The sequence below is a fragment of the Drosophila kikkawai genome, chromosome 3L, assembly GCF_030179895.1.
Source record: "Drosophila kikkawai strain 14028-0561.14 chromosome 3L, DkikHiC1v2, whole genome shotgun sequence".
NCBI lineage: Eukaryota > Metazoa > Arthropoda > Insecta > Diptera > Drosophilidae > Drosophila > Drosophila kikkawai.
This window is the reverse complement of record NC_091730.1, coordinates 20,189,055-20,214,562: the sequence shown is the minus strand read 5'-3', so window position 1 is coordinate 20,214,562 and position 25,508 is coordinate 20,189,055. Positions and strand designations below refer to the sequence as shown.

General features: G+C 37.6%; 6 protein-coding genes and 1 long non-coding RNA gene across 9 annotated transcripts; all 7 read left to right on the top strand.

Moving 5' to 3' along the window:
* The first annotated feature begins 7,230 nt into the window (after positions 1-7,230).
* Positions 7,231-7,809, top strand: LOC108078585 (uncharacterized). The gene is made up of 2 exons (XM_017172505.1): positions 7,231-7,608; positions 7,663-7,809. Exons 1-2 carry the CDS (start codon positions 7,231-7,233, stop codon positions 7,807-7,809), a joined length of 525 nt encoding a protein of 174 aa, XP_017027994.1.
* Positions 7,810-8,015: 206 nt separating this feature from the next.
* Positions 8,016-8,596, top strand: LOC108078587 (uncharacterized). Its single transcript, XM_017172506.1, has 2 exons — positions 8,016-8,396; positions 8,447-8,596. Exons 1-2 carry the CDS (start codon positions 8,016-8,018, stop codon positions 8,594-8,596), a joined length of 531 nt encoding a protein of 176 aa, XP_017027995.1.
* A 155-nt stretch (positions 8,597-8,751) lies between these two features.
* On the top strand, positions 8,752-9,406 carry LOC108078588 (uncharacterized). Its single transcript, XM_017172507.1, has 3 exons — positions 8,752-8,967; positions 9,025-9,192; positions 9,251-9,406. The coding sequence occupies exons 1-3, from the start codon at positions 8,752-8,754 to the stop codon at positions 9,404-9,406; spliced, it is 540 nt and encodes a 179-aa protein (XP_017027996.1).
* A 666-nt stretch (positions 9,407-10,072) lies between these two features.
* LOC121502281 (zinc finger protein Paris-like) lies at positions 10,073-11,405 on the top strand. Its single transcript, XM_041775507.2, has 2 exons — positions 10,073-10,125; positions 10,194-11,405. Exons 1-2 carry the CDS (start codon positions 10,118-10,120, stop codon positions 11,170-11,172), a joined length of 987 nt encoding a protein of 328 aa, XP_041631441.1. The 5' UTR covers positions 10,073-10,117; the 3' UTR covers positions 11,173-11,405.
* An 885-nt stretch (positions 11,406-12,290) lies between these two features.
* Positions 12,291-14,284, top strand: LOC108078960 (zinc finger protein 271-like). The gene is made up of 3 exons (XM_017173115.3): positions 12,291-12,381; positions 12,489-12,559; positions 12,628-14,284. Exons 2-3 carry the CDS (start codon positions 12,552-12,554, stop codon positions 14,177-14,179), a joined length of 1,560 nt encoding a protein of 519 aa, XP_017028604.2. The 5' UTR covers positions 12,291-12,381; positions 12,489-12,551; the 3' UTR covers positions 14,180-14,284.
* Positions 14,285-15,740: 1,456 nt separating this feature from the next.
* LOC121502283 (zinc finger protein Paris-like) lies at positions 15,741-16,871 on the top strand. Of its 2 annotated transcripts, XM_070285362.1 has the most exons (3): positions 15,741-16,192; positions 16,261-16,619; positions 16,681-16,793. In XM_070285362.1, the coding sequence occupies exons 1-3, from the start codon at positions 16,185-16,187 to the stop codon at positions 16,689-16,691; spliced, it is 378 nt and encodes a 125-aa protein (XP_070141463.1). In that variant the 5' UTR covers positions 15,741-16,184; the 3' UTR covers positions 16,692-16,793. The 2 variants fall into 2 exon arrangements, with proteins under 2 accessions (XP_070141463.1, XP_041631445.1); XM_041775511.2 differs by having other exon boundaries at positions 15,742-16,192; positions 16,261-16,871.
* A 1,426-nt stretch (positions 16,872-18,297) lies between these two features.
* On the top strand, positions 18,298-19,019 carry LOC138928349 (uncharacterized). 2 transcript variants are annotated; one of them, XR_011444872.1, is made up of 4 exons: positions 18,314-18,418; positions 18,495-18,634; positions 18,693-18,805; positions 18,862-19,019. It is a non-coding gene; the product is annotated as an uncharacterized lncRNA (long non-coding RNA). The 2 variants fall into 2 exon arrangements; XR_011444871.1 differs by having other exon boundaries at positions 18,298-18,634.
* Positions 19,020-25,508: the final 6,489 nt, after the last annotated feature.

The following is a 25,508-nucleotide window of genomic DNA, read 5'->3' as shown; positions in this document are numbered from 1 at the left end:
CTACTTATTTTTGTTAAATTTCTTGCACCTAAAAGCATTATTTCATGATTTTTGATACAGCTCAAAATTTTAATAGAAAACCTCATAATTTTGCTTTCTGTGTGAGCATGTGTAAATAAGGAGACAGGATGCTCATGCATAAATCTCTTTCAACTAATCAGCCGCCTTCTGGGGTTAGCCGAAAGCAACGGCCATAAAGTAAAAAGTTTAAACAGCACTCGAACTTCATAAATTGCAGGAGGAAAAACTCTGAAACTCAGACACTCGCTGAGGATAACGGCCTTATACGGTGGCTGTCAAAATAAATATAATAAAGCGAGAAAACGTTGTCAGCATTTTTGAGGGGGCTGCAGAGACAGGAAGAGGGAAATGTCAAAATATTTAACAACAAGCCCATCATCATCATCATCAGCATCAGCATCGACATTGAAATGCCTGCCTGCCAAGGTGCAAATTCAATAAAGATAAAAAGTTGTTTGGGGCCAAAGTCTTTTCGGGGTGGGCGGAGTACGGCCAGGATAACCTTATCGAGTCCTTGTCACGCCCCAAATGTTGCCTGTTTGTCCCTCGAACATTTGCTTACGGCAAGAATTATTAAAAATTTGGCCTTTGTGGGGCATAAAATTCTACCGAAAACGAGTCGGAGATGGTTTTCCAGTTCAGTGACAGCTTTTCATTTGTTTTCCCTGCTAGCCAGCCATGCAGCCAGCCATCCCAAACATTATGACAATCGTACGCACATCCCCCGCCTCGAAACGAATGGGATCCAGGTCAGATGGGGGCCAGAGAATAAGTCGACACAAGTTTTATCTTTACGCTTGCCTGCGCTTTTGCGGTGCGGTGAGGATGTCCCAAGTCGGAAACAAAGGGCCAACAAAGTAAATTCCACGGCAATGAAGTGTAAAAATAACAAAAGCTGCTTTCTGCCTGTCCCAGAACGATGCTACCTGCAAGCCTGAAGTCCAACGTGTCCTGCGAGTCCTGTGAGCCCTGCAGCTCCTCCCACATAGTTGGAATTTAATTTCACAACAATAGCTTTTAAGCCCCATCCTCTGTCCATTTCCTTCCCCCTGCTGCCACCGATTTGCCACGCAGGTTGACCAAAACTTTTGGTTTAAACATTTCCTTTAAAGGCATTTCGCTTTTTGGTGGTTGGGGGTGGCTGCCTTTTAACGCACATTAAGCCCGAATGTGTCCATTTCTTATGGCCATTTGGCTTTTTATTGACTCAAAGCGCGGCGACGACTCTTTTTCGGGAAGCACATTTTTTCCCTGGTTCTCGGAGTGGTTCTCCTCCTGTTTTGTGGTGCTTGTCACGTGGCCAGATGTCCTAGTCCTGGTCCTAGTCCAGGTCCTGCCAAGGACAAGTCAAGATTGGCCCCGGCTCGCTTTTTATTATTCTAGTTCCCCTAATTGGAGGGCACGCAGTACGTGTGCCTGTGGCAATTAAAATTGCTCACATCCTGCACGTTCGTCCTTAAAGGCAATTAAACCGTTTTAATTAGTTTTAACGACAAGTATTTTGCACTCTCATTTGTCACCGGTGGTCACGGTCTCCATTAGTGGAGTGAGTGGTGCTTAAGATGGAGATAAGTAAGTGCGATGCGGATAAATTCGCGGTCAGCGGTTTTCTCCAAAACTAATTGGAGTTTTCACACCATTGATTATCAAATCTATGGGTTCTTTTGGGGAAGCATATTAATGAAGTTACCTAATAATGGGGATGTTAATAGAAGAAGGCACAAGAAATAATAGTTATTAATTTTTCTTTTTAAAACAAATCAAGAGGGAGAGACTCCATAAAAGTTTAGTGTGTGTTTCAGTTTTAATTATTGATTTAATCTTGCAAACAAATTTTATTGTTCACACAAAACTTGATAACTAATCCTTAAGCTTTGAACATATATAAACTAAGATTGACAAGACTTTAAAAAAGCAAATACAAAAGTGTAAGGAATTTTAAAACATTATGGTAAATATTAGCCTTCTTTAACAGCCTTAAATCAAGGGATATTCCGACTTAATCCTGGTATTTGTGGATTTAGAATTCAATGCGAACTGCATATTTATTTATTAAGTTTAATGTCCAACAAAGGCATTGACAACTGGCATTTGTGCAGCCAGGATTCACTTGCTCCCTGGTGCAACTGAAGCTGGAAGGAGTTCTACCACAATGAGGCAATTGTTTAGCCTTCGTCAGACTACCAACTCCAAGCAACGATGAACAATTCAATTCGATATATTGAGAGTCAATTTCTAATGGTGCCATGTTTCCTTACTAGCCACCCAAAGCCCACCTCTCTAAGCCGTCTTGAGATGCTGCCTGCACATCCTTCCCACTCCCAGAGTCTGTCTGTCATGTTTGTTTGCCCGTTGTCAAGTGCTTCATATGCTTGTCAAATATATATCTATAAATATATATATATTGGCAACACTTGCCGCAGCTGCTAGCCAGACACAGATATAGATATATATATAGCAACTAGGAGAGCTTGTCAGGACACTTGTTGTCAATGAAAGATGTTCGAGTACCGATTTCATACTTTCCACTCAAAAAACTACTTGAAACTCAAGCAATAGAGCTAGCCCCCACTCAAATGAATGTTTATTGCATTCTGTTAGCCATATCTAAATGGGAATCTGGCTGATTTTTTTATGGCCCTTCACTCTAATCACCATCAAAAATGCCTCAATTAACATGCTCAGACGAACAAATATATATACTCTTCGGCACGAGCACCCTCCAGCACTCGGAAAATATGGATGTAAAAGCCAGAAAAAATAATTGTTCTGGCAGTTGGGGGGGGCAAAGGGAAGGAAAAAACACAATCAAGGACCACATGTTAGGCTGCCAGGACAACGAACCGCACATTTATATGTGTGTGTTATGGAACACGTTTAAGTGGCCCAAAGAACAACAATAGAGGCCGAAACGCGTGAGTGTCTGGAAAACAAATTAACAAAGTTAACAGGCGGCAGGAAAAATATACGTAAAAAAATATATACACAACAAGGAGATTAAGCCAAAAAAGAATATGGGTTTGTATATTTTTGGACACCCTTATCTATACTTCGCCTGGACATGGCAATTCAATCAGTGAAAAACCAGCAACTGACTGCAAAAAACCCTCAAAACATATTTGCCAAATCAAAAATTGCACTCTGCTGCCACCCAAAACCATCTCCCCATTGCAGAGACAGCTCCAATCGACTACAATAAATTCGATTTTGCAACTCGTTGCACGTCCCCTCGATCAGACCCCCTCTAAAAATTCAAATGGTAACGAAACTTTTAGCAAAAACCCTACAAAAATATATATAAATGGAGACAGAAGCGTATCAACAACAAAATTGTTTAGTGACTTTTGCCAGAGATGAAAAATAATTGAAAAAAGGGTGTGTGTGTCTGTGGCAAAAGTGAAATAAAATCAGAATATACCAAATCGAAACGGAACAGTTGCCAAAAAAGAAATAAAACTTGGTGCCCAGGCAAATGTTGTGCCAACAGCAATATGGTATTGTCCCAAAACGAATGAGATTGATGGCCATGGTCGCGCTAAGGCAAAACTAAATGGTCAGTGGCTGGCGGGGAGTGAGAGTCCTTCGAAAGCTTTCAAATAAGCGAAATTGCTTGTACGGTTCCTGCTCGGACACTTGACCCTGACCTTAGGCGCATTTTCACACGGCCAGCAAACACACACTTAAGGAAGTCGAGAGAAAAAAAGAGGAGAATGTGTTTCTGCCATTGGCAAGGGTCCAAAATCAAAGGCTTATACGAGACACAAATGCTCTTCTATAGGGCTTAAAGGATAAAGTAAAATGATATCCTAAAATTTAAATAATTTACGCTGACATAACAAAGTAGTTGACAAAATCAATATTAGCAAACAGTTTTTCTTATGATTTTCCCTTATAAAAATTAATATTCTTATTTAATTTAATTTAACAAGACAGAACTTTCAAAAAGTACCAATGTTAATGTTACTATATTCCCTGTTTAAAAGAATATAATATTTAAATTAATTCAAGTAAATATATAATTATTTTATACTTTGACAGCAAAAAATATTTAACACATTCATTCCCTCTGTTATTTTAAAAACTTCAACCTGTACCAACAACACCCCCTCCAAAAAGTATCAAAAACACGTCCCTAAAGTAAACCATTCTGGCTGGCAAAACATTGTCTTCGCTAAGCTGCCATGTCTCAGGGAAAAACATGAAGGAAAAGCGGCTATAAAGCAGTGAAAGCCCCGAGCTGTGTGAGCCGCACATAACTTCATCAAGTTCCGCCTAACTCAGTGGCTCAGATAGGGAAAACTACATACCTCGGGCTAGAGGAGCCTAAAACGAAAAGCAAAAACATACGCCACACATGATGCTCCCCACACACTCATAAAGTAGAGCACAAATTTTTGCTGTTGGCCTGCCCAAAATACACACACACAGAGCATTATTACATTTTTCACGCCAATAAAAACAAATACAAAAAGAAAGGCAAAAAGGAATAGTTGGCCCTGCTGATCATCAACTGCCTAAGCTTTTCAATGCCAGAAGTTTCCTGGGTTGGTTTTTCCTTTCTTTTTCCCTTTTTTTGTTGGCAATTTCCTCTTTCAGGGTTCGACTTGGTCACTCACGAAAATTACTGAAATTGTATATCCGTTTCCGGTTGAAGTTGGTTGGGTTTTTGGCCATCCTGTCGCCCGATTTTTGACAGGCATATCGAGTTATTTATTGGCACATTTGGCCCTGCCGTCCACCAGCAAAAATAGTTGCGACATAATTTATGGCGCATCGCGTATACGCCGCATTGCACATACATATGGATCTGCGTGTGTGCGTATGTGTATGAAATGAAAATTATGACCGTATTCTAGAATTGGAAACATGAGTTTCGAATCCATTGGCACGGGCATTTTTCATTCGATACATGTGTTTGTGTGTCCCGACCTAGTTGTAATCCCCTTAAGCCCACACAAGTCAATTTACGGAGGCATCGAGCATCGAACAACGAACTTGTGGAACAATTGCCGAGGCAATCACCAGGCAAATTGTCAAAACAACAAATCTCTGCCGCAGGACTAAGGGCACTGCAAGAAAATTATCAATTTTTTAGATGGATTTTGGATATATAAATATTTATTTTATGTGTTGATGCTGAAGAAGCAATATATGCTGCTAACTTTAAATAAAAGAAACAATAGAAAATTACTTAAGAAACTTAATATATGTTTATTATTTATTTAGAAAATATAAGAAAAACTATACTGATTTTATAAAAATGAAATCTAAAGGGTTTATATAGTCTCTTATTATTTTTTAACATTATAATAAGAACATTTTGTCGAGCAATTTTGCAAATAAATATTATTTCCTAAGAGAAAAATTCCAGGAAGCCTAATCAAATTTTTAAAATATAAATAAAGTCGTATAATAAACTTAAGAAAATATAAAAAGTCTACCAAAAAACATGGCAATAATATAGTACACTTTTAAACTTAATTTCTTATTCTTATAATCCATCAAAAAACTTAAATATCTGACTTTATAGCTTAACAAAAAATTCTAACATAATATATTCTTTACAGAAAATCGCATTTCTCCCCGTGCTACCCATTGTAATTTTCCAAAAATGGTTACCAATTCCATTCCAATGCATCACTTGACCGACTAAAGGCCAAGAGAGCAGTTAAGTGGCAACTTTTCTTCCGGACGGACTGTGCTGGCCAGAGCTTGGTAAGAGTATTAAGGGTTTCTGTAATCATTACGACAAATTGCCGGGGCCAGAGGCAATAATGATTAATAATGAGGCAGCTGCAGTTTCTCCCCCGTCGCAATCGCCGTCGAAATGGCCAAAGTTTGTGCCTGCCGCTTGTGGCTTTATTAAAATAAATAACTGAGGTTAAGGCAGTTAAGGCTCAGGTAAGCTCGACCCTTGCTGCTGTGGCTTCCGGTTCCGTTATGAATAATAAACTTGGCGCGACTCAAAGTTTAACGATGCCCGGGGCAAAGTTATATAATTTGTCTAATTAAAAGTTTTCCTGATTAACCTGGCAGCCACAAGCAACAAGGTCGCTTACCAAGTGCAGCAGCCGACAGCCGGAGAGAGACAATAAAACAAATTTAGTTAGCAATGCAAAATGGTGGCTAGTTGGCGGTAAATTCGACTTCCAAGTAGGGGAAAATAGTCGCAGTTTGGAAACTTGTGTGTTTCGGGGGGGTTTCCCCCGAAATTGACCCGAAAACCCAGGGGCGGTTGGTCGGTCTGTCGGTCACATTCCAGGCAACACGCATCAACCTAATGCACATTGTTTTGCAGCTTTCTCGTTTCGTTGTGGCATTCTGCGTGCATTTTATTGCAAAACTTTCTCCGCCCAATGCCCTGTGGAGTTGTCATGTGAGGTTGCACCAAGGAATTTGTTGCAAACTATGGCAACCAAGAGAGAAGGAATTGCGGCTAGGATGCCGGGGATAGCCTCTTTCGAATAGGATATATATTTTAAAGTATCTGTAAAGCTTACTTATACAACATTTATTGGTACGCGATTATATAAAAAAATAATTCACTTATTATCTTATCAATAAATTTGTATTAAGCTCTCAAAGCGAAAGATTTTAGGTTTAACTATTCTCTACCTTTATATAAAAAACAATATATTTTATTTTAATTTTACAAATTTAAATGGGGTTTAGCATTATTACATATTATTTATTTTGTTTGCTGTGTACATACATATATTTATAATAATTAGATATATACCTATATTTGATTGGAAATAATAGTGCAAAATCAACTAGCATTTGGTTACGCTTTTTAGACACAATCAAAAATGGAGATAAAGCTGAAGTTAAACAATAACCTGTGCTACAGTTTTCAGTTTTTAAAGTAAAGTCTCTTGAGGACTCGACTTATCCGCCCAGTTTATATTAATTGTATTAACCTTTAAAAATAACAAATTTAAACTGTTATCCTCTTTATTGCAATGGAAATTCCCACAGATAAATCTGTGGTGATAGAAAATTGCATATATTTTAAAAGTTAATATTTATATTATAATTTATTTAAATACCTTAAACATTGCAACATTTTTGTATAAAGCGAAATTAATATTCGGTATATACCAGTTAAGACTGCTTTTAAGGTTGAATAGCCATGATAAATCGTTTATAATTAGAGTCTTTAAAGCTTTTGTTTTACCAAAATTTCAATCGATTTATTCAATCGGAAACATGCGTACTGGCCTCATCGTTGGAGTTATCTGGGTGTTCCTTTGGCCCAGGCTCGTTCATGGAGGATTCGTGTTGCAGAATGTGATTTGCGAGTCCTTGGATGCCTCTTATGCGGAGTTCAAGCGTTGCGAAATGAAAGTAGTTCGGCGAGGCGTGGCCTCTTTCTATATGTTGGTGAAACTCCACAAACTACCCATCAATAGTGTGGATGTAAATGTATCCCTCTTCAAGAGATCAAACGGATATCGGCCTTTCCTCTTCAATCAGACTGTGGATTACTGTTACTACATGCGAAATCCGCAGGCACATCCATTGATTTATATGCTGCACAAGGTTTTGTTTAAAAAAACCAACATGAATCATTCGTGTCCCTTTGATGTGAGTACCTTTTGGTAAACTCAACTATCAATATTTTATATTGTATCTTTTCAGCATGATTTAAGAGTGGATGATTTTACTTATGACCAAAACGACTTGTTGGACCTGCCCCTGCCAAGTGGAGATTATATGTTAAAAATTCTATATGCTTCTTACAAGACCTGGCGTATATCCACAAAAGTTTATATGAAAAAAAATTAACCAAAAATAAAAGTAATATTGAAATATATATTTGAAATACTTTTTTGGATCACTGTGGCAGTGGATATAACAAATGCACACTAATTACATTATAAAGTTAAGCTAATTACTTGGGCGGTCATCAGTGAGCTTGATTGAGTTATAATGTCCGAGAGTTGAACACTGGAAATAAACTGGAAATTGTCACTTTAACCTGAACATTCAGCATGAGATTATTGGATATTTTCCCCCTGCTCCTGACTGCTCTGTGTCCCTGTCTGGGAGCAGCCCACTTCCGGTTCACCAACGTAGAGTGCAAAAGCTTGGATGCGAATTTCGTGGAGGTGAAGGAGTGCTATTTGAAGATGGTTCGCCGCAATGTCGTCGGCATGAACTCCCATCTGGTGATCAAATATGGACCGCCCATCGATAAGATTCAGTTTAATCTGGCTATATTTCGCAAGTCGAATGTGTACAGATTGTTTATGGTGAATCATACCCTGGACTTTTGCTACTATATGCGAAGACCAGAGCAATATCCGCTTTTCTACATATTCCACGAGTCCTTAATGTCCGCCACCAATGCCAATCACACGTGTCCCTATCCTGTGGGTATAGCTTTATTTGTAAATATATAATTATCACATTTTGTGTCTAGGAAAAGGACATTTATATAAAGAAGATGACATTCAATGAGCGGGCCGTACGGGAGCTGCCTCTGCCCGAAGGAGAATACAAACTGTCTGTGTCTGTTGGTGCCTTTAATGCCTGGCGATTGCGGGTCAATGTCTACGGTCTGCGTGGCTAGTTATTAAGGGTTATTAAAATAAAAACCCGAAATTAAGCGGGCCTAAAATGCAAACCAATATCCGTTTCAATCAGTCGAAAGCAAACCAGCCGTTAAATAGCTCAACATCTGAAGCCAAACAATAATAGTTCAATAATTCCCATCGATGAGGCAACATGAAAGGTCACCTTTGGAGCCTACTTCTATCCGTTTTAGCCATTTTGGGTTCCAGCCAGGGGAAAGTTTTCAAAATCAGCAAGATGGAGTGCCGAACCCTAGATCCTTCGTTCACCTATTTCAAGACCTGCAAAGTGGTTCGCAGGGAAAATGGCCGAGCTGCCCTGTACATCAATGAGGTGATGCTCTACAAACAGCCAATCGATGATATCATCGTAAGTTCGCTAATTAAAGCATTTACTGGATTTTAAAAATAATTAGGTAAATTCTAGCTTAATCTGGCAGTTTTTAAAGTATCAAAAAATAGACGTTTCCAATTCTTGAACGAGACTTTGGACTACTGTCTCTTTAGCAGGCAATTGATGGCAAATGGACTTTTTGGCTTCCTGATGGCCCCCATGTTGAGGATTTCGAATTTGAATGTTACCTGCCCGCTGCAGGTAAGAAAAGATTTGGGTTTTATTGATTGTCCCTTTAACTTTAAGAAAAATCCTTTAGCAAGACCTAATATTCAACGGCTTTTCCATCGATGAGAACACAATTAAGGAGATTCCAATTCCGAATGGCGTCTATATGTTTCAAATGCGATCGGCAATGATGAAGAAGTGGCGATCGGATGTCAAGGTGTATGCCACTCGAGTTGATACATATTAGTACAATGCTTTATTATATTTGTATTAAAATTAATTGCGTGCTTATATATTTTCGTTTGACTCATTTCTTATGTAAACAATATAATTATTGATATAATAAAAAAAATTTAACTAAATTACTATTTCATCTAAGGGATCTAAATTTTTAACGTTTAAACTTGTTCGTAGCCTGTTTAAGAACCCCGAAGTGGCACAAGAATACTTTGTAATTTCAAATTATACATATGTAGTTCAGCAAAGCTTCTTAAGCTTTTACCAAATTCAACTACCATTTTGTAAATTCTGAAAACTCTTTCGTCAACAATGTTTGGCACATTGTTCTACATCTTTATTAAGACAACTTTAAAAGGTTTTTTACGTGAATAATATTAAAGTAAATTAAATACCAACTTAATATTTAAAAACACACTCAATGTCCAGTGATGCCAATCCCGCATTTTTCCCGTCAAATAAGACTTTTTTTTAAGTGTGATTGCGCGGAAAATTTAAAAACAGCGGGCAGCGGCAATTTCCTGGCCTTTCTTTTGTATAATAGTTGTAATCGATAGTCGCCAAATCATCGATTTTTCACCACCTCTAATCCGCAAGGACGAAAAATTTTGATCATATTGTAGACATTCTGCGTTGTGTATTAAAACTGTACCAAGTTTATGAGTATATATCCACGTATAACTCTTAATACAAGTACAAAAAAAACCTCACTATTAAAATCATGGAAGTGTAAGTTAATCAAAATACACCAGTGTCAATATCCTTTGTAAAAACCCACTTTCTGCATTTAATTTTAGTCAAATCTGTCGCGCTTGCCTGGGAACGTCACCTGCTATGATCGACATATTCGACAACGCTCCAGGACTAGGGATCTCCATCGCCGATATGATCACTCAATGCACTCCCTACGAGATTTCTAAAGAAGATTGCTATCCCAAAAACATATGCGATTCTTGCCTGCGCTGCGCTCGAGCCGCCTTTGAGATAAGGCAAACAATTGAGAAGAGCCACCAGAAGATACTCCAGTTGAAGAACCGTAAAGTCTTAACAGCCAATCTCAGGCAGGATGTTTGCTCTCCTGAGATTAAAAAACCGCACAAGTGTACCTACTGCCAAAAGGCGTTTAAGAAAAAATGGCATCTTCAGGAACATACGCGTAAGCACACGGGAGAGCGATCGTATAAGTGTCCCCACTGCTCGATGTCCTTTTCCTATAGAAATTCTTTAAAGTCACACATCAATCGGCACACTGGAGAGAAACGGTATGAATGCTCCCACTGCTCGAAGAAGTTTACAGATTCTGGTAACCTTAAGATACATATCCGAACTCACACGGGCGAGAAACCGTTTAAGTGCTCTCAATGCTCAATGTCATTTGCTATTAAGACCACTCTTCAGTCACATATCCGAACTCATACTGGAGAGCGACCGTATAAGTGTCCCCAATGTCCACAGGCGTTTGCCCAGAAAAATGGTCTTAAGGCCCACACTCGAACACATACGGGAGAGCGACCGCATTCGTGCAATCACTGCTCGAAGTCGTTTTCAACGAAAGAACAACTTAAGCAACACATCAGATCTCACACGGGGGAGAGACCATTTAAGTGCTCCCTCTGCTCGAAGTCCTTTTCCTCAACAGGTGGTGTTCAAAGGCACAATCTAACTCATACAGGAGAGCGACCGCATAAGTGTTCCCACTGTTCGATGTCGTTTTCCCAGAAGTCCAGTCTTTATAGACACCTGTTAACACACAGGAGGGATAAACTAGAAAATTAATACGTTCGTCTGGGATCACTTGCTGTAACCGCACAGAAAACATAACGGAAAAGCCACTGCTTCCTAGGGTCTAAAACCATTAAAAATAAATATGCATATCTCAAATAAGCGACAAAAAAAATCAGAAAAAGCCACTGCGTCTCAACCTACGATCTAAAACCATATCTAATTTTAACTAATACTCATTTTATCTAAAAATATATTTAAGTCTTTTACAAATAAATATAAATCAAACAATCAAAATCATTTTGCCAAATTCTGTAAAAAATCGTACTATTAATAGGGTTTGAAAACACGGTAAATTACATAAATTATATCTCGGAGAAGATAGAAATGTGTTGAAAAAAACATGGCTACCACGACTGAATTACTGAAAACAGCTGTTCCTATACAAACGGCTTTAACGATATTTTCAGTCATTTAGCGACTCCTAAGTCGCTAAAAACATCGACTAATTGACTGAAAAGCCAGTGGGTTAAAGGATTCGTTTAATTTAAGTTTATGTTTTTATGGTTTTTATGGCTAAATTAAAAGTCCAATTGTATAAAATAATTAAAGATTGTATAAAATAATTTAAAAGATAAGGTTCATGTTATGCGACAGGTTTTATATAAAAATGTAGTGGCTTTACGGCTGGAAATATCGGCGATACATTTGCCGAGATTTTTAGTAAGTCGGTTTGTCGTAAAAAGAATACCCAGTATATTGGAAAACAACATCCATGTTGTTATCGATGGTCACGAAATCATCGATTTTGTCCATCTCTAATCAGCTGGACACAAGGATAACAAGGATCACATGTTAGACATTCTGCGTTGTGTATTAAAACTGTACCTAAAACTGTATCTGTTCAGAAAGAACACACAAATTTGAAGCAATAAAACAACACCAAATTGTTGCGTTTGGGATGCAGATGTCCTGCACTCTAGCAAATGTATGCTAAATGTAGGTATGCTCAGCTAGGTACCTAGAACGCTTGGTGGATTATTTGACCTCCTGCGAGTGGTCACACAAATATGAAACAATAAAACAGCACCAAATTGTTGCGATTGGGATGCAGATGTCCTGCACTCTAGCAAATGTGTGCATACCTAACTCTGCTAGGTACCTAGAACGCTTGCTGGATTATATGACCTTCTGCGAGTGGTCACCATAAAGACCATAAAGGGTTTCCTGCGGTCGGAGATATACCGATCCGTGGGTCTAGAGGTAAGGAATTTCCATTTTCATGTTAGCTACTTAAGGCTAGGATTTTAGGAAATAAATTTAGTTTGAACTATCAACTCAACAACGTCAGACGCTCGTTTCATTTACAGCCTCTCTCGACAGTATCCAAGTATAATTTTTCAATACAAGTAAAAATTCTCACTATTCAAATCATGGAAGTGTAAGTTAATCAAAATATACCAGTGTCTATATCCTTGTTAAACACCCACTTTCTGCATTCAATTTTAGTCAAATCTGTCGCGCTTGCCTGGGAACGTCACCTGCTATGATCAACATATTCGACAACGCTCCAGGACTAGGGATCTCCATCGCCGATATGATCACTCAATGCACTCCCTACGAGATTTCTAAAGAAGATTGCTTTCCCGAAAACATCTGCGATTCTTGCCTGCACTGTGCACGATCCGCCTTTGAGATACGGCAAACAATTGAGACGAGCCACCAGATCTACCTCCAGATGAAAAATACCAAAAATCTACCAGTCAATTTAAATGACGGTGTTGGCTTCAGCAAGACGAAAAAACAGTACATATGTCCCCACTGCTCAAAGTCGTTTTCCCAGAGTAGTAGTTTAAAACCACACATCAGGATTCACACTGGAGAGCGACCATACAAGTGTTCCCACTGCACAAAGTCGTTTTCCCAGAATAGTAGTTTAAAAGCACACATCAGGCTTCATACTGGAGAGAGACCATACAAGTGTCCCCACTGCGTAAAGTCGTTTTTCGAGCAAATTCATCTGAACAGACACATCGAAACTCACACGAGAGATCGACCATACAAGTGTTCTCACTGCTCAAAGTCATTTTCCACGAGATTTAATCTTAAAACACACATCCGAACTCACACTGGAGAGCGACCATACAAGTGTTCCCACTGCTCAAAGTCGTTTAGCCATAAAAATACTCTTGACGCACACATCCGAACTCACACGGAAGAGCGATCATACAAGTGCTCCCACTGCTCAAAGTCATTTTCCCTTAAAAGTGCTCTTAATGTACATATCCGAACTCACCCTGAAGAGCGGCCATACAAGTGTTCTCACTGCTCAAAGTCGTTTCCCGGCCAACTTATTCTGCAGAGACACATCCGAATTCACACGGCTGAGAAGTCGCATAAGTGTTCTCACTGCTTAAAGTCATTTTCCGCGCCAGTTCATCTGCAGAGACACATCCTAACGCACACTGGAGAGCGACCATACAAGTGTCCCCACTGCTCAAAATCATTTGCCCAAAGATCTACTCTTAACGGACACATCCGAACTCACACTGGAGAGCGACCATACAAGTGTTCCCACTGCTCAAAGTCGTTTAGCCATAAAAATACTCTTGACGCACACATCCGAACTCACACTGGAGAGCGACCATACAAGTGTTCCACCTGCTCAAAGTCATTTTTCCAGAGAGTTGCTCTTGATTCACATATCCGTGTTCACACTGGAGAGCGACCATACAAGTGTTCCTTCTGCTCAAAGTCGTTTTCCCATAAAAGCATGTTGAATGAACACATCCGAATTCACACTGGAGAGCGACCATACAAGTGTTCCCACTGCCCAAAGTCATTTTCCGGGCAATCTCAACTGCAGAGACACATCCGAACACACACTGGAGAGCGACCATACAAGTGTCCCCACTGCTCAAAATCATTTCCCCGAAGATATACTCTTACTGTACACATCCGAACTCACACGGAAAAGCGATCATACAAGTGTTCCCACTGCTCAAAGTCATTTTCCCATAAAAATACTCTTAACGGTCATATCCGAACTCACATTAAATAGTTTCTTTCTTGCACAAAAATTTTTTTCTGTATTAAGGACCTCAACAAACGCATCCCAATCCACACGAAATACCCAAACTATTTAAATTTCTTTTCTTATTTTATAAATAACTAGATTGTTAACTAACATTAATGCACAAATAAATAAATTTACTTGAATAAACAATTTGTTTTTATTCTGACGAAAATAGAATAATACTTTGGTATGCTTTGCTTGCCCAACTCCATCGGATCCCTTCAAGATCGACACGAAACACACTTCCAGCTATAACATTTTTTGATAAGCAGCGATATTTATTTTTGCAAATTCACAGATTGTAAATATTCGATCAATGCAGATACAATATTTATTGATTTCCTTTTCTTATTTATATATATATTTTTTTTTATGTTTTTGAAAAAGTTTACTACTTTCGTTTCAAATCCACGTATAAACTGGAGAAAACACAAAGGCTGAATACTGATTATTATTATATTAATATTTCAATTTTATTTATATGCTCAAGTTGCAAGGTTAAACAAACATTAAGTACTAAAAATTTGAGAGTTTTTGCTCGATTATACTAGGAATCTAAGCTTTATATTATCTCTCTTTGCAGACATTGATTAAATTCTCTATTTAATTCTCTTTCCGGTGATGAAACTAAAATCTAAGATACTTTCATTGTTTTATAGTTTCTAAAATAAGCATTAAACTGTTTCGACTCGGAGACTTAATTATTGAAAACAATTGTGTAAATATATACAATTTTTGTCTGCGTTTGTTTGTTTGTTTTAGAATTAAATTTAGATTGAAAGGCATACATATTCTTCTCAGGCGCCACTGAAAAAGAGATAATATAGATATACTTAATTATTCATATTATTCATGTTCATTTATATTTAAAATATAGATATTCTAGATATTATTGATATTCTACAAGATAAGGGGATTTTGAAGTTTAAAATTCCATATAAAGTTCTAAAATCTTAGAGCTTAGACAGCTTTTAAATAAACTTAAAAGGTATTGAAAGTTAACTTTTATTTTATTCGTCAACTTGAATTTTCAAATTTTTAACGATTATTTGTAAATTTGTATTGATTTTTATTTTACTCCGAACTCATATTTGTGATCCCTGGAATTGACCAGAGTGCTGTGCATTTATTGAAAATGCAGCATAACTGATTTGATTTAATATTTTATATTTAATAATTAAAAAACAAACAAACGTAAAATTATTATTTATAAATCAGCTTTTTTCTTAGCTTTTTTTCCCACCCAATTCCCTTTTTTTTAAAGAAAAGTGACGAGCAGAAGCTACATCCATAGTGCCATCGATGGCTTGACAGCTCACGGGCTTTCTTGTTTTCTTTCTTTTTCTTTTATAATTTATAATATTTATAAATATTAGATGTGATTCGAAAATCTGGTGTGGTTTAAACATCAGGTGTGGTTCGAATACCAGGCGTGGTTTGAATATCGATTTTTCGATGTTTTTACGGACGAAACATCGATAGTATCGATAGTGATGTGATTGTTGTTTTCAAACCCTGGACAGGTTCCCTGCGTATTTTCCTTCTCTTTTCTTTGACATTCTACATGAGAATTCGACCCCAAAAACGAGAATTCGACCCCAAGTATGTAAAACCTTGTTTTGACATTTTACTTTGAAGTTCAGAGTGACCAAGGCGAAAAAATCTAAGAATATCAAATAAAAATGTAGGGCAACAAAATTGATAGTATCTAGCTCCGATGTTTTGCCAGCCCTAGTTCCCTGCGTATTGTGATCGCGCGGAAAATTTAAAAACAGCGGGCAGCGGGAATTCCAGCCTTTCTTTTGTATAATAGATGTAATCGATAGTCGCCAAATCATCGATTTTTCACCACCTCTAATCCACAAGGACGAAAAATTGTGATCATATGGTAGACATTCTGCGTTGTGTATTAAAACTGTACCAAGTTTGTAAGTATATATCCACGTATAACTTTTAATACAAGTACAAAAAAAATCTCACTATTCAAATCATGGAAATGTAAGTTAATCAAAATATACCAGTGTCTATATCCTTGTAAAACACCCACTTTCTGCATTCAATTTTAGTCAAATCTGTCGCGCTTGCCTGGGAACGTCACCTGCTATGATCAACATATTCGAAGACGCTCCAGGACTAGGGATCTCCATCGCCGATATGATCACTCAATGCACTCCCTACGAGATTTCTAAGGGAGATTGCTATCCCAAAAACATATGCGATTCTTGCCTGCACTGTGCTCGAGCCGCCTTTGAGATAAGGCAAACAATTGAGAAGAGCCACCAGAAGATACTCCAGTTGAAGAACCGTAAAGTCTTAACAGCCAATCTCAGGCAGGATGTTTGCTCTCCTGAGATTAAAAAACCGCACAAGTGTACCTACTGCCAAAAGGCGTTTAAGAAAAAATGGCATCTTCAGGAACATACGCGTAAGCACACGGGAGAGCGATCGTATAAGTGTCCCCACTGCTCGATGTCCTTTTCCTATAGAAATTCTTTAAAGTCACACATCAAGCGGAGAGAAACGGTATGAATGCTCCCACTGCTCGAAGAAGTTTACAGAATCTTGTCATCTTAAGATACATATCCGAACTCACACGGGCGAGAAACCGTTTAAGTGCTCTCAATGCTCAATGTCATTTGCTATTAAGACCACTCTTCAGTCACATATCCGAACTCATACGGGAGAGCGACCGCATTCGTGCAATCACTGCTCAAAGTCGTTTTCAACGAAAGAGCAACTTAAGCAACACATCAGATCTCACACGGGGGAGAGACCATTTAAGTGCTCCCTCTGCTCGAAGTCCTTTTCCTCAACAAGTGGTGTTCAACGGCACAATCTAACTCATACGGGAGAGCGACCGCATAAGTGTTCCCACTGTTCGATGGCATTTTCCCAGAGTTCTAGTCTTTATAGACACCTGTTAACACACAGGAGGGATAAACTAGAAAATTAATACGTTCGTCTGGGATCACTTGCTGTAACCGCACAGAAAACATAACGGAAAAGCCACTGCTTCCTAGGGTCTAAAACCATTAAAAATAAATATGCATATCTCAAATAAGCGACAAAAAAAATCAGAAAAAGCCACTGCGTCTCAACCTACGATCTAAAACCATATCTAATTTTAACTAATACTCATTTTATCTAAAAATATATTTAAGTCTTTTACAAATAAATATAAATCAAACAATCAAAATCATTTTGCCAAATTCTGTAAAAAATCGTACTATTAATAGGGTTTGAAAACACGATAAATTACATAATGAAATCTATTGAAAGCAATACTCTTCTATACTATATAGTCTTTCCAGTACAACAAAAAATATACATTTTTAAAAATTATATCCCAGAGTAGATAGAAATGTGTTGAACAAAAACATAACTACCACGACTGAATTACTGAAAATATCGGAAACTGAAAACAGCTGTTCCTATACAAACGGCTTTAACGATATTTTCAGTCATTTAGCGACTCCGAAGTCGCTAAAAATATCGAATGAATGACTGAAAAGCCAGTGGGTTAAAGGATTCGATAGTCACGAAATCATCGATTTTGTCCATCTCTAATCAGCTGGACACAAGGATAACAAGGATCACATGTTAGACATTCTGCGTTGTGTATTAAAACTGTACCTAAAACTGTATCTGTTCAGAAAGAACACACAAATTTGAAGCAATAAAACAACACCAAATTGTTGCGTTTGGGATGCAGATGTCCTGCACTCTAGCAAATGTGTGCATACCTAACTCTGCTAGGTACCTAGAACGCTTGCTGGATTATATGACCTTCTGCGAGTGGTCACCATAAAGACCATAAAGGGTTTCCTGCGGTCGGAGATATACCGATCCGTGGGTCTAGAGGTAAGGAATTTCCATTTTCATGTTAGCTACTTAAGGCTAGGATTTTAGGAAATAAATTTAGTTTGAACTATCAACTCAACAACGTCAGACGCTCGTTTCATTTACAGCCTCTCTCGACAGTATCCAAGTATAATTTTTCAATACAAGTATGTAATGGTCGCCTTAGTTGCAAAAATGTTTTCTTTCCTATACGAACGTTGGGAAAGAAAAGTTTTTTTATTTTGACTTAGATTTTTAAAATCTCGTCATATCCCGCCATAGTAGGACCCACTATTCACCTTTTTTGACAACTACCTGTGAATGACAAAAAAGTGATTAATCTGAATGCACCCCTTCGTCGGCTTGAGAACTGATAAAAAGCTCGTAAGCCCAGAAATTGGTCTTTCCGTTTTAAGTCGTGCCTACGAGCAGTTGAAATCGCTCTTATCTCAATTTATAGTTTTTGCACGCTGCCAAAAAAATTGGACTTTAAAGTTCAAAGTCCAGGCATTCAAATCTGATCGCATCTCGCGATACGGAAAGTGCTCCGCTATTCAGTCAGCATTATTTTACCTTTCGGCTGCTGATTAAACCTGTACGGTAAATATTTTGTGCAAATTTTAGAAAACATAAATTCTAACCTTTGCCCCTCTAATAGCCACTGGATCAACCAATACCAACAATTCTCCTGATCGTGGCCGTAGCCAAATTCTTTTTGCCAACCTGTGTTGCAAACCCTTGTTTTTGGGCAGATCCGAAAAATCGACTTACGTAAGTCCTACCATAACCTGTCGCTTATACTCTTTTCACTGAGAAAAATTCTTTAGTTCCTCGCAACAACGTTCTTGCCATCGAAAAAGGAAAAGCCTGTAGGGATCCAGGAGAGAAAAGCAACAAAAGCAAAAATGTAGCAGAAAAACTGGCCACGTGGGATTGTTAAAAAAATTACAACGATACAAAAAACACCTTAAAATAATAAAATCCTTAATTACCTATATATAATAAAAAAAAAAAAAAAAAAAAAATTATAATAATGAGGCAAAACAGATTAAAATTTAAAACTAAATTCTAAAAAAAACAAAAAAAAAAAAAAAAACAATAATTATGAAATACTAAAATTAATTAATTTAAATCCGCCATCACAACACGCCGATCAACCTTTCTCTAAGTGTACCTCTTATGGAGAACCCTAATCATATAATTTGAAAGCTTCTAAGCCCACAGCTTTTTAACCATCTCCTCTGCAACATGAAGGCCTTCATCAAGCAACAAGAGTGGGTGAGTTTTTATTCGGCAACATATTAAAAAGTGGAAGTGATCGAGCAAACCAATGAACATGCAAATTAAACAACTAATATTTTGTGCAAAGTGATAATCCAAATCAATTTAATTGTGACCGTTTAAGTCGTGAAAAAAAAAAAAAACATATATAAGATTTTAAATGCAGCCGTAAGCGCAGCTTTTGTTTTGATTATCCAGTTTCGTTGAGAGATAATGGAAGCTCGTGTACATTGGTTTGGCCGATAGCAAATATATATGATTGACTGTTCTCGCATAGTTTGAAATTAATTATGAATTAAATAAAACACGGCCTGTTGATGTGATTGTGAGTATAAAAGAAAAAGGTTCAAATAGAGTAAAAAGAAAAACAATGAAGATAAACAACATACACTAAAACAACAAAGATGTACAATTAATTCATACAATTTAAAACTTAGATCTTAATTTTTATTTTAATTAGTTAAAAGCCAACATGTAGAGATAAAAATATTATTTGAAAATTTAAAATTTAATTCTTAATTTTTATGATAATTAATTAAAAGCCAACATGTAGATATAACCATATTATTTGACAATTTAAAACTTTAATAAGACATATTAATTTGGAAATGATTAGATCCTATGAATAGAAACAGAATGCTTGAATTGTAATAATGGATGTTTAGAAAAAAATGAATTAAAAAAAAAAATATGATGAAAAGGAATATAACAAACTTTATAGTATGAAATTAACGATGAATTTCTAAGTTTTATTTTAGACATGGGGGTATAAATTAAATAAAGAGAAGGGACATTAACATTTGGGTTTCCCCAGTTAGGGAGAGACATGGTTGGGAGGGTTAAGAATACATGTGGCATCCACCATCAACGCCACCGCCTTACCGTTCGTTGAAGACCCTACACATACATCCATAGAATAAATTTGATTTTGATTCCACCTTTTTCGCCTATGAGTAGGCTTATTGTTTTGTTGAGGGACTCTTAAATTTAAAGTTCGTAGTGTCAAGTTTAGACGTCAGCAAGAACCTACCCCACCCGGAATGAGCTACCGTTTTATGGGTCCCGCCGCCGCTGATCAGTCGAAAACTAACAATATGTTGTCGTATAACACAGACCATGCAACACGCTACAAATTTTTGGCGCCCAACGTGGGGCATGTAGACGAAAAAACACTCATCCATTTGGTGATGTTTTGGTTTACAAATCCCGCCATTAAGAGTTGTTGTAATTTTGGTTTTTATTTGAGGATTTGACCGACTCGTCTTAGCGTTTCAAGTTAACCCAAAGAAATAATAAACTGCAACAATAATTAATGAATCCAGCTCTTTTATTTCTGATAAGGCAAGCTTTTATTTAGTGGAGAGGACAAGATAGAGTCGCAGTTCGGATACGTTTTTTGGAAATCGAAGATTTAGGCATTTGAATCTTTTCGACCTTAATATCGGTGCACGATCGAGGCCTATGTGTTACTCTTGCAAATAAATCACCTGGCTTTATTAAATTGATTGTTAGTACGATGTAATTCCATTAAAGAAAATTGTTAAGACGTATTTAACTGGAATTATGTAGCATATCAGCAAAGGTATGTGCATCCGTTAACATACATTTTTCAAATTTCAGGTAATCGATTAACATTAAATTCACTTTAAAATCAATAGCCCATTATATACAGATGTCTTCAATTGAATTGTTTGGAAGAAATAGGAAACCCTTCTTAATTTAGTTTTGCCCCAAAAATGTCTAAGAAAGTTTATACAATTTAAAATGGTTTTACAACATAGTTTTGGAAATCAACCCTCTAATGAAGAGGATAATATTTGTCTAGTTTGCAGTGAAGTAATGTCGGACACACAAACTTGTTCAATAACATTATGTAAACATATATACCACAAGTCTTGCATTGAAAACCGATTACTATCACATGCTGATTGCCCATCTTGTTTTGCTGTAGTGCACACGCAAGATTTAAAAGTAGTGATTGGAAATTGTTCTCCAAATGCAAAAGCACAAGCTCCAGAACCGGTAAGAGTTGTCACTCGATCAGTTACCAGAGATTTGAATAGGGGAAAAGCAGCAAGTTCCAATCCACCGACAAACTTAAGCATCGAAAATTTACCACCATTAGATACCAGTCATAGTACTAATAGAGCCGAACATCCTCCTAGAGGTGGCGCTCGAAATAACCCCCCGGGAAGACCTAGAAAAGGCAACAACCGCTCACACACACAAAGAAATATGAATCCAACGAGTCATAGTTTAGACTTTGGCCAATTAGAGATGTGGATACAACAAGCTGTAGCACGAGCATTACAGTCACCTAATCCACCAGTTTATCAAGACTTTCCTCAGCAACCTAGTCTGAATAGAGGTCAAGCTAGTGGAAATTGTCAAGTCAATGCAGAGCAATTGTCACAACATAATTCTCGGCAGGATAGTCATGAAGAGGATCACCGATCGTTTCAAAATACTGCTCATACTATTTCGGCAGCTAAGGTTGCTGATATCATGCAAAAGTGGGGTATTCATTTCGATGGATCTGCTTTAGGATTACCAGTAGAAGAATTTCTTTACCGAATTAAAACTCTTACTGCTCAGAATCTTAATAATAATTTTCAAGCAGTAAATCAAAACATTCATTCTTTGCTTGTTGGAAAAGCCAAAGATTGGTACTGGCGATACCACAAAGCCACAACAGAGAATAACTGGAACGATTTTTGCAAAGCTATACGGTTCCAGTATAAAGAAAGTAGATCGAATAACGAGATACGAGAACAAATTCGTGCTCGAAAACAAAAGGTAGGCGAATCCTTTGAGTCCTATTACGAAGCTATTTGTAAATTAAGGGATCGGATGACTGTGAATCTAGATGAACGAGAAGAAGTGGAGATAGTGCAAGGAAACTTACTATCAGATATTAAAGATCGATTATTGTTTGAAGATGTATCTTCAATAGCACAACTTCGAAAGTTAGTTCAGAAAAGGGAAAACTTTATTAGGGAAATAGGAAAATCTCGAGTCATACCCTCTAAGGGCAGAGAACCAGCTTCTTATAAAGTTTATACAGTTGAAGAAACTCTGAGTGAGGAAGAACATAATGTAGACGAATGCACCGGAGATATCGCTGCTATGCAAAAACCAATATCTCGAAACAGATGCTGGAATTGTGATAAGGAAGGGCATTTATGGGAAAATTGTCTTGGCGAAAGGCGCATCTTTTGTTACGGATGTGGTCTTCCAAATGTCTACAAACCACAATGTCAAAATTGTTTCCGTAAGTCGGAAAACCGCCAGAAAGGAGCATCTCAGCAGAACAACAAGGTGCTCCAGAACCAATAGTTCCCTTAAACACCAACATAAAAAACATTCTTCGTCGATCAGAAAGCATAGAAAAAATTAATCCACCAACGATTCTGAAGAACCATTGCTTAGCTTATCACGAGCGTTTGAAAAACTATCTAGATGTAAAGAAAAGAATATTTGGTGAACAGAAAAGAATATCAAAAAGAAATACACGTAGAATGCGAAACTACTATAGGAATGTGAAATTAAGAAAAAATTTAGTCGTAGCTACCATAATTCACAATAACGATGATATGCGAAGTTACGCAAAAGTAAAATTATTGAAGTTTGAAGAACACGGATTACTAGATACAGGTGCCAACATTTCCTGTATAGGTTCCACCTTAGCTAAAGAAAATTTTAGTCAGTATCCAGAATTTAAAAACATTAAATCTTACGTGAAAACGGCTGATGGAAAAGCTCACGATGTCGTAGGAATGCTAAACGTAAAAATGGCTTATAAAGATATGGAAAGGAATATGCAAATTTATATTATTCCTTCTATAAATCAAAGGCTTATTTTAGGCATAGACTTTTGGAGAATTTTTAAGCTAGCACCTGGAGTTATTAGCTCCCTAAGTACTGAGTCTAGCGAGTCAGAAAATTACCCTCTGTCAGATTTGGAATTAAACCAACTTGAGGCAGTAAAAAAATTATTTCCGGATTTTCAAAAGCAAGGTCTAGGTCGTACGTCGCTTATTCAACATGATATAGATATTGGGGAAGCTAAAGCTGTAAAACAACGATATTATCCCGTAAGCCCCGCGGTAGAAAAGTTAATGTTCGATGAAGTAGACCGTATGTTAAGTTTAGGAGTTATAGAACCCGCAGAAAGTGACTGGAGTTCACCCATGAGATTGGTTGTGAAGCCCAACAAAGTTCGACTCTGTCTGGACGCACGCAGATTAAACTGTGTCACTAAAAAGGATGCTTATCCTTTACAGAGTATTGAAGGAATTTTTGCTCGACTCCCAAAAGCGAATATAATATCCAAATTAGACCTAAAGGACGCTTATTGGCAAATCGCGTTAACACAGGAAGCTAAACCGTTAACTGCCTTTACCGTTCCTGGCAGACCACTATACCAGTTTACGGTTATGCCATTTGGTCTTTGCAATGCCCCGTCAACAATGTGTAGGCTAATGGATTCTCTTATTCCTCCAGATTTACGCAATTGTGTTTTTGGTTATTTGGACGACATGTGTATAGTCTCCGAAAACTTTTCTGAGCATTTGGCCATCCTCGTTCGCATTGCGGAACAGTTCAGGAAAGCAAATTTAACTCTGAATATCGACAAAAGCAATTTCTGCGTAACTCGAATTAATTACTTAGGATATATTATTGGAAGCGGAGGTATATCAACCGATCCGTCGAAAATATCGTGTATCTTAAACTGGCCCAGTCCCAAAAACCTAAAGCAAGTTCGAGGTTTCTTAGGAGTCTGTGGATGGTATCGTAGATTTATACATAACTTTGCAGAGATCAGTTACCCTATAACTGAAACCTTGAAATCTAAAAAGACCTTCAAGTGGACTGAAGAGGCTCAACAAGCCATGGAGTCTTTGAAAAAACTTTTGACAACTGCACCGGTTTTGCAAAATCCCGACTTTAGTCAAAAATTTTTCTTACACTGCGATGCAAGCGATTATGGTGTAGGAGCAGTTCTCGTGCAATTATCGGAATCTATGGAAGAAAGGCCAATAGCTTATTTTTCTAAGAAACTCAGCAAAAGCCAACAAAATTATAGCGTTACCGAGCGAGAATGCTTAGCAGTAATATTGGCAGTAGAAAAATTTCGATGTTATTTAGAGATGCAGGAATTCGAAGTCATAACCGATCATTCTAGCCTGTTATGGCTAATGCGGCAACAAAATGTTTGTGGTCGTTTGGCAAGGTGGATTTTTCGTCTACAATCCTTTAAGTTCTCTATCTCGCACAGAAAGGGAAAAGATCATATAGTCCCTGACGCCCTTTCTCGCATTTGCGAAGGACATTTGGATGCAGTAACATCAGGCAGTCCGGAAATTGATTTAGATTCGATTGAATTTTTAAGCGATGAATATGTAAGTCTCAAAAACAAAGTTTTAGGAAAGGCAGATTCATTTCCAGACTTACAAGTCGTCGATAAGTTTGTATATATTCGAACAGAACATTCGACAGGAGATCATTTAAATGATGAAAATAACTGGCGATTATGGGTTCCGGAAAAGTTAAGACCCAACGTTATTAGTCAGGCCCATGATAATGTTTTGTCAGCTCATGGAGGAATGCATAAAACCATTGAAGCAGTACGCAGACATTTCTTTTGGCCAGGCCTCTCCAAGGATATTCGTGATTACATTCGTGAGTGCAGTACTTGTAAAGAAACCAAAGCACCCAATGCAATCCTAAGACCACCAATGGGTCAACAGAGTGTATCCGTTAGACCCTTTCAAAAATTATACATTGATATACTAGGTCCTTACCCTAGAAGTAAATCTGGTTATATCGGTCTTCTAATCGTGTTAGATCATTTTAGCAGATATCATTGGCTATGCCCCCTAAAACAATTTACTTCTAAAAAAATACAGGAATTTTTAGAGCACAGTATTTTCCATTGCTTTGGAGTTCCTGAGATAGTAGTTAGTGACAACGGAAGCCAATTTAAAGCTAAAGAGTTTGAGGTTTTTCTAACCAAGTTTGGTATACGTCATGTGTTTACCGCACTCTATTCTCCCCAGAGTAATGCGGCTGAGCGTGTAAACAGATCTTTGCTATCTGCTGTCCGTGCTTACATCAAACAAGACCAAAGAGAATGGGATCAGTATCTGACTCATATATCCTGTGCTCTTCGATCTGCAATACATCAAGGTAT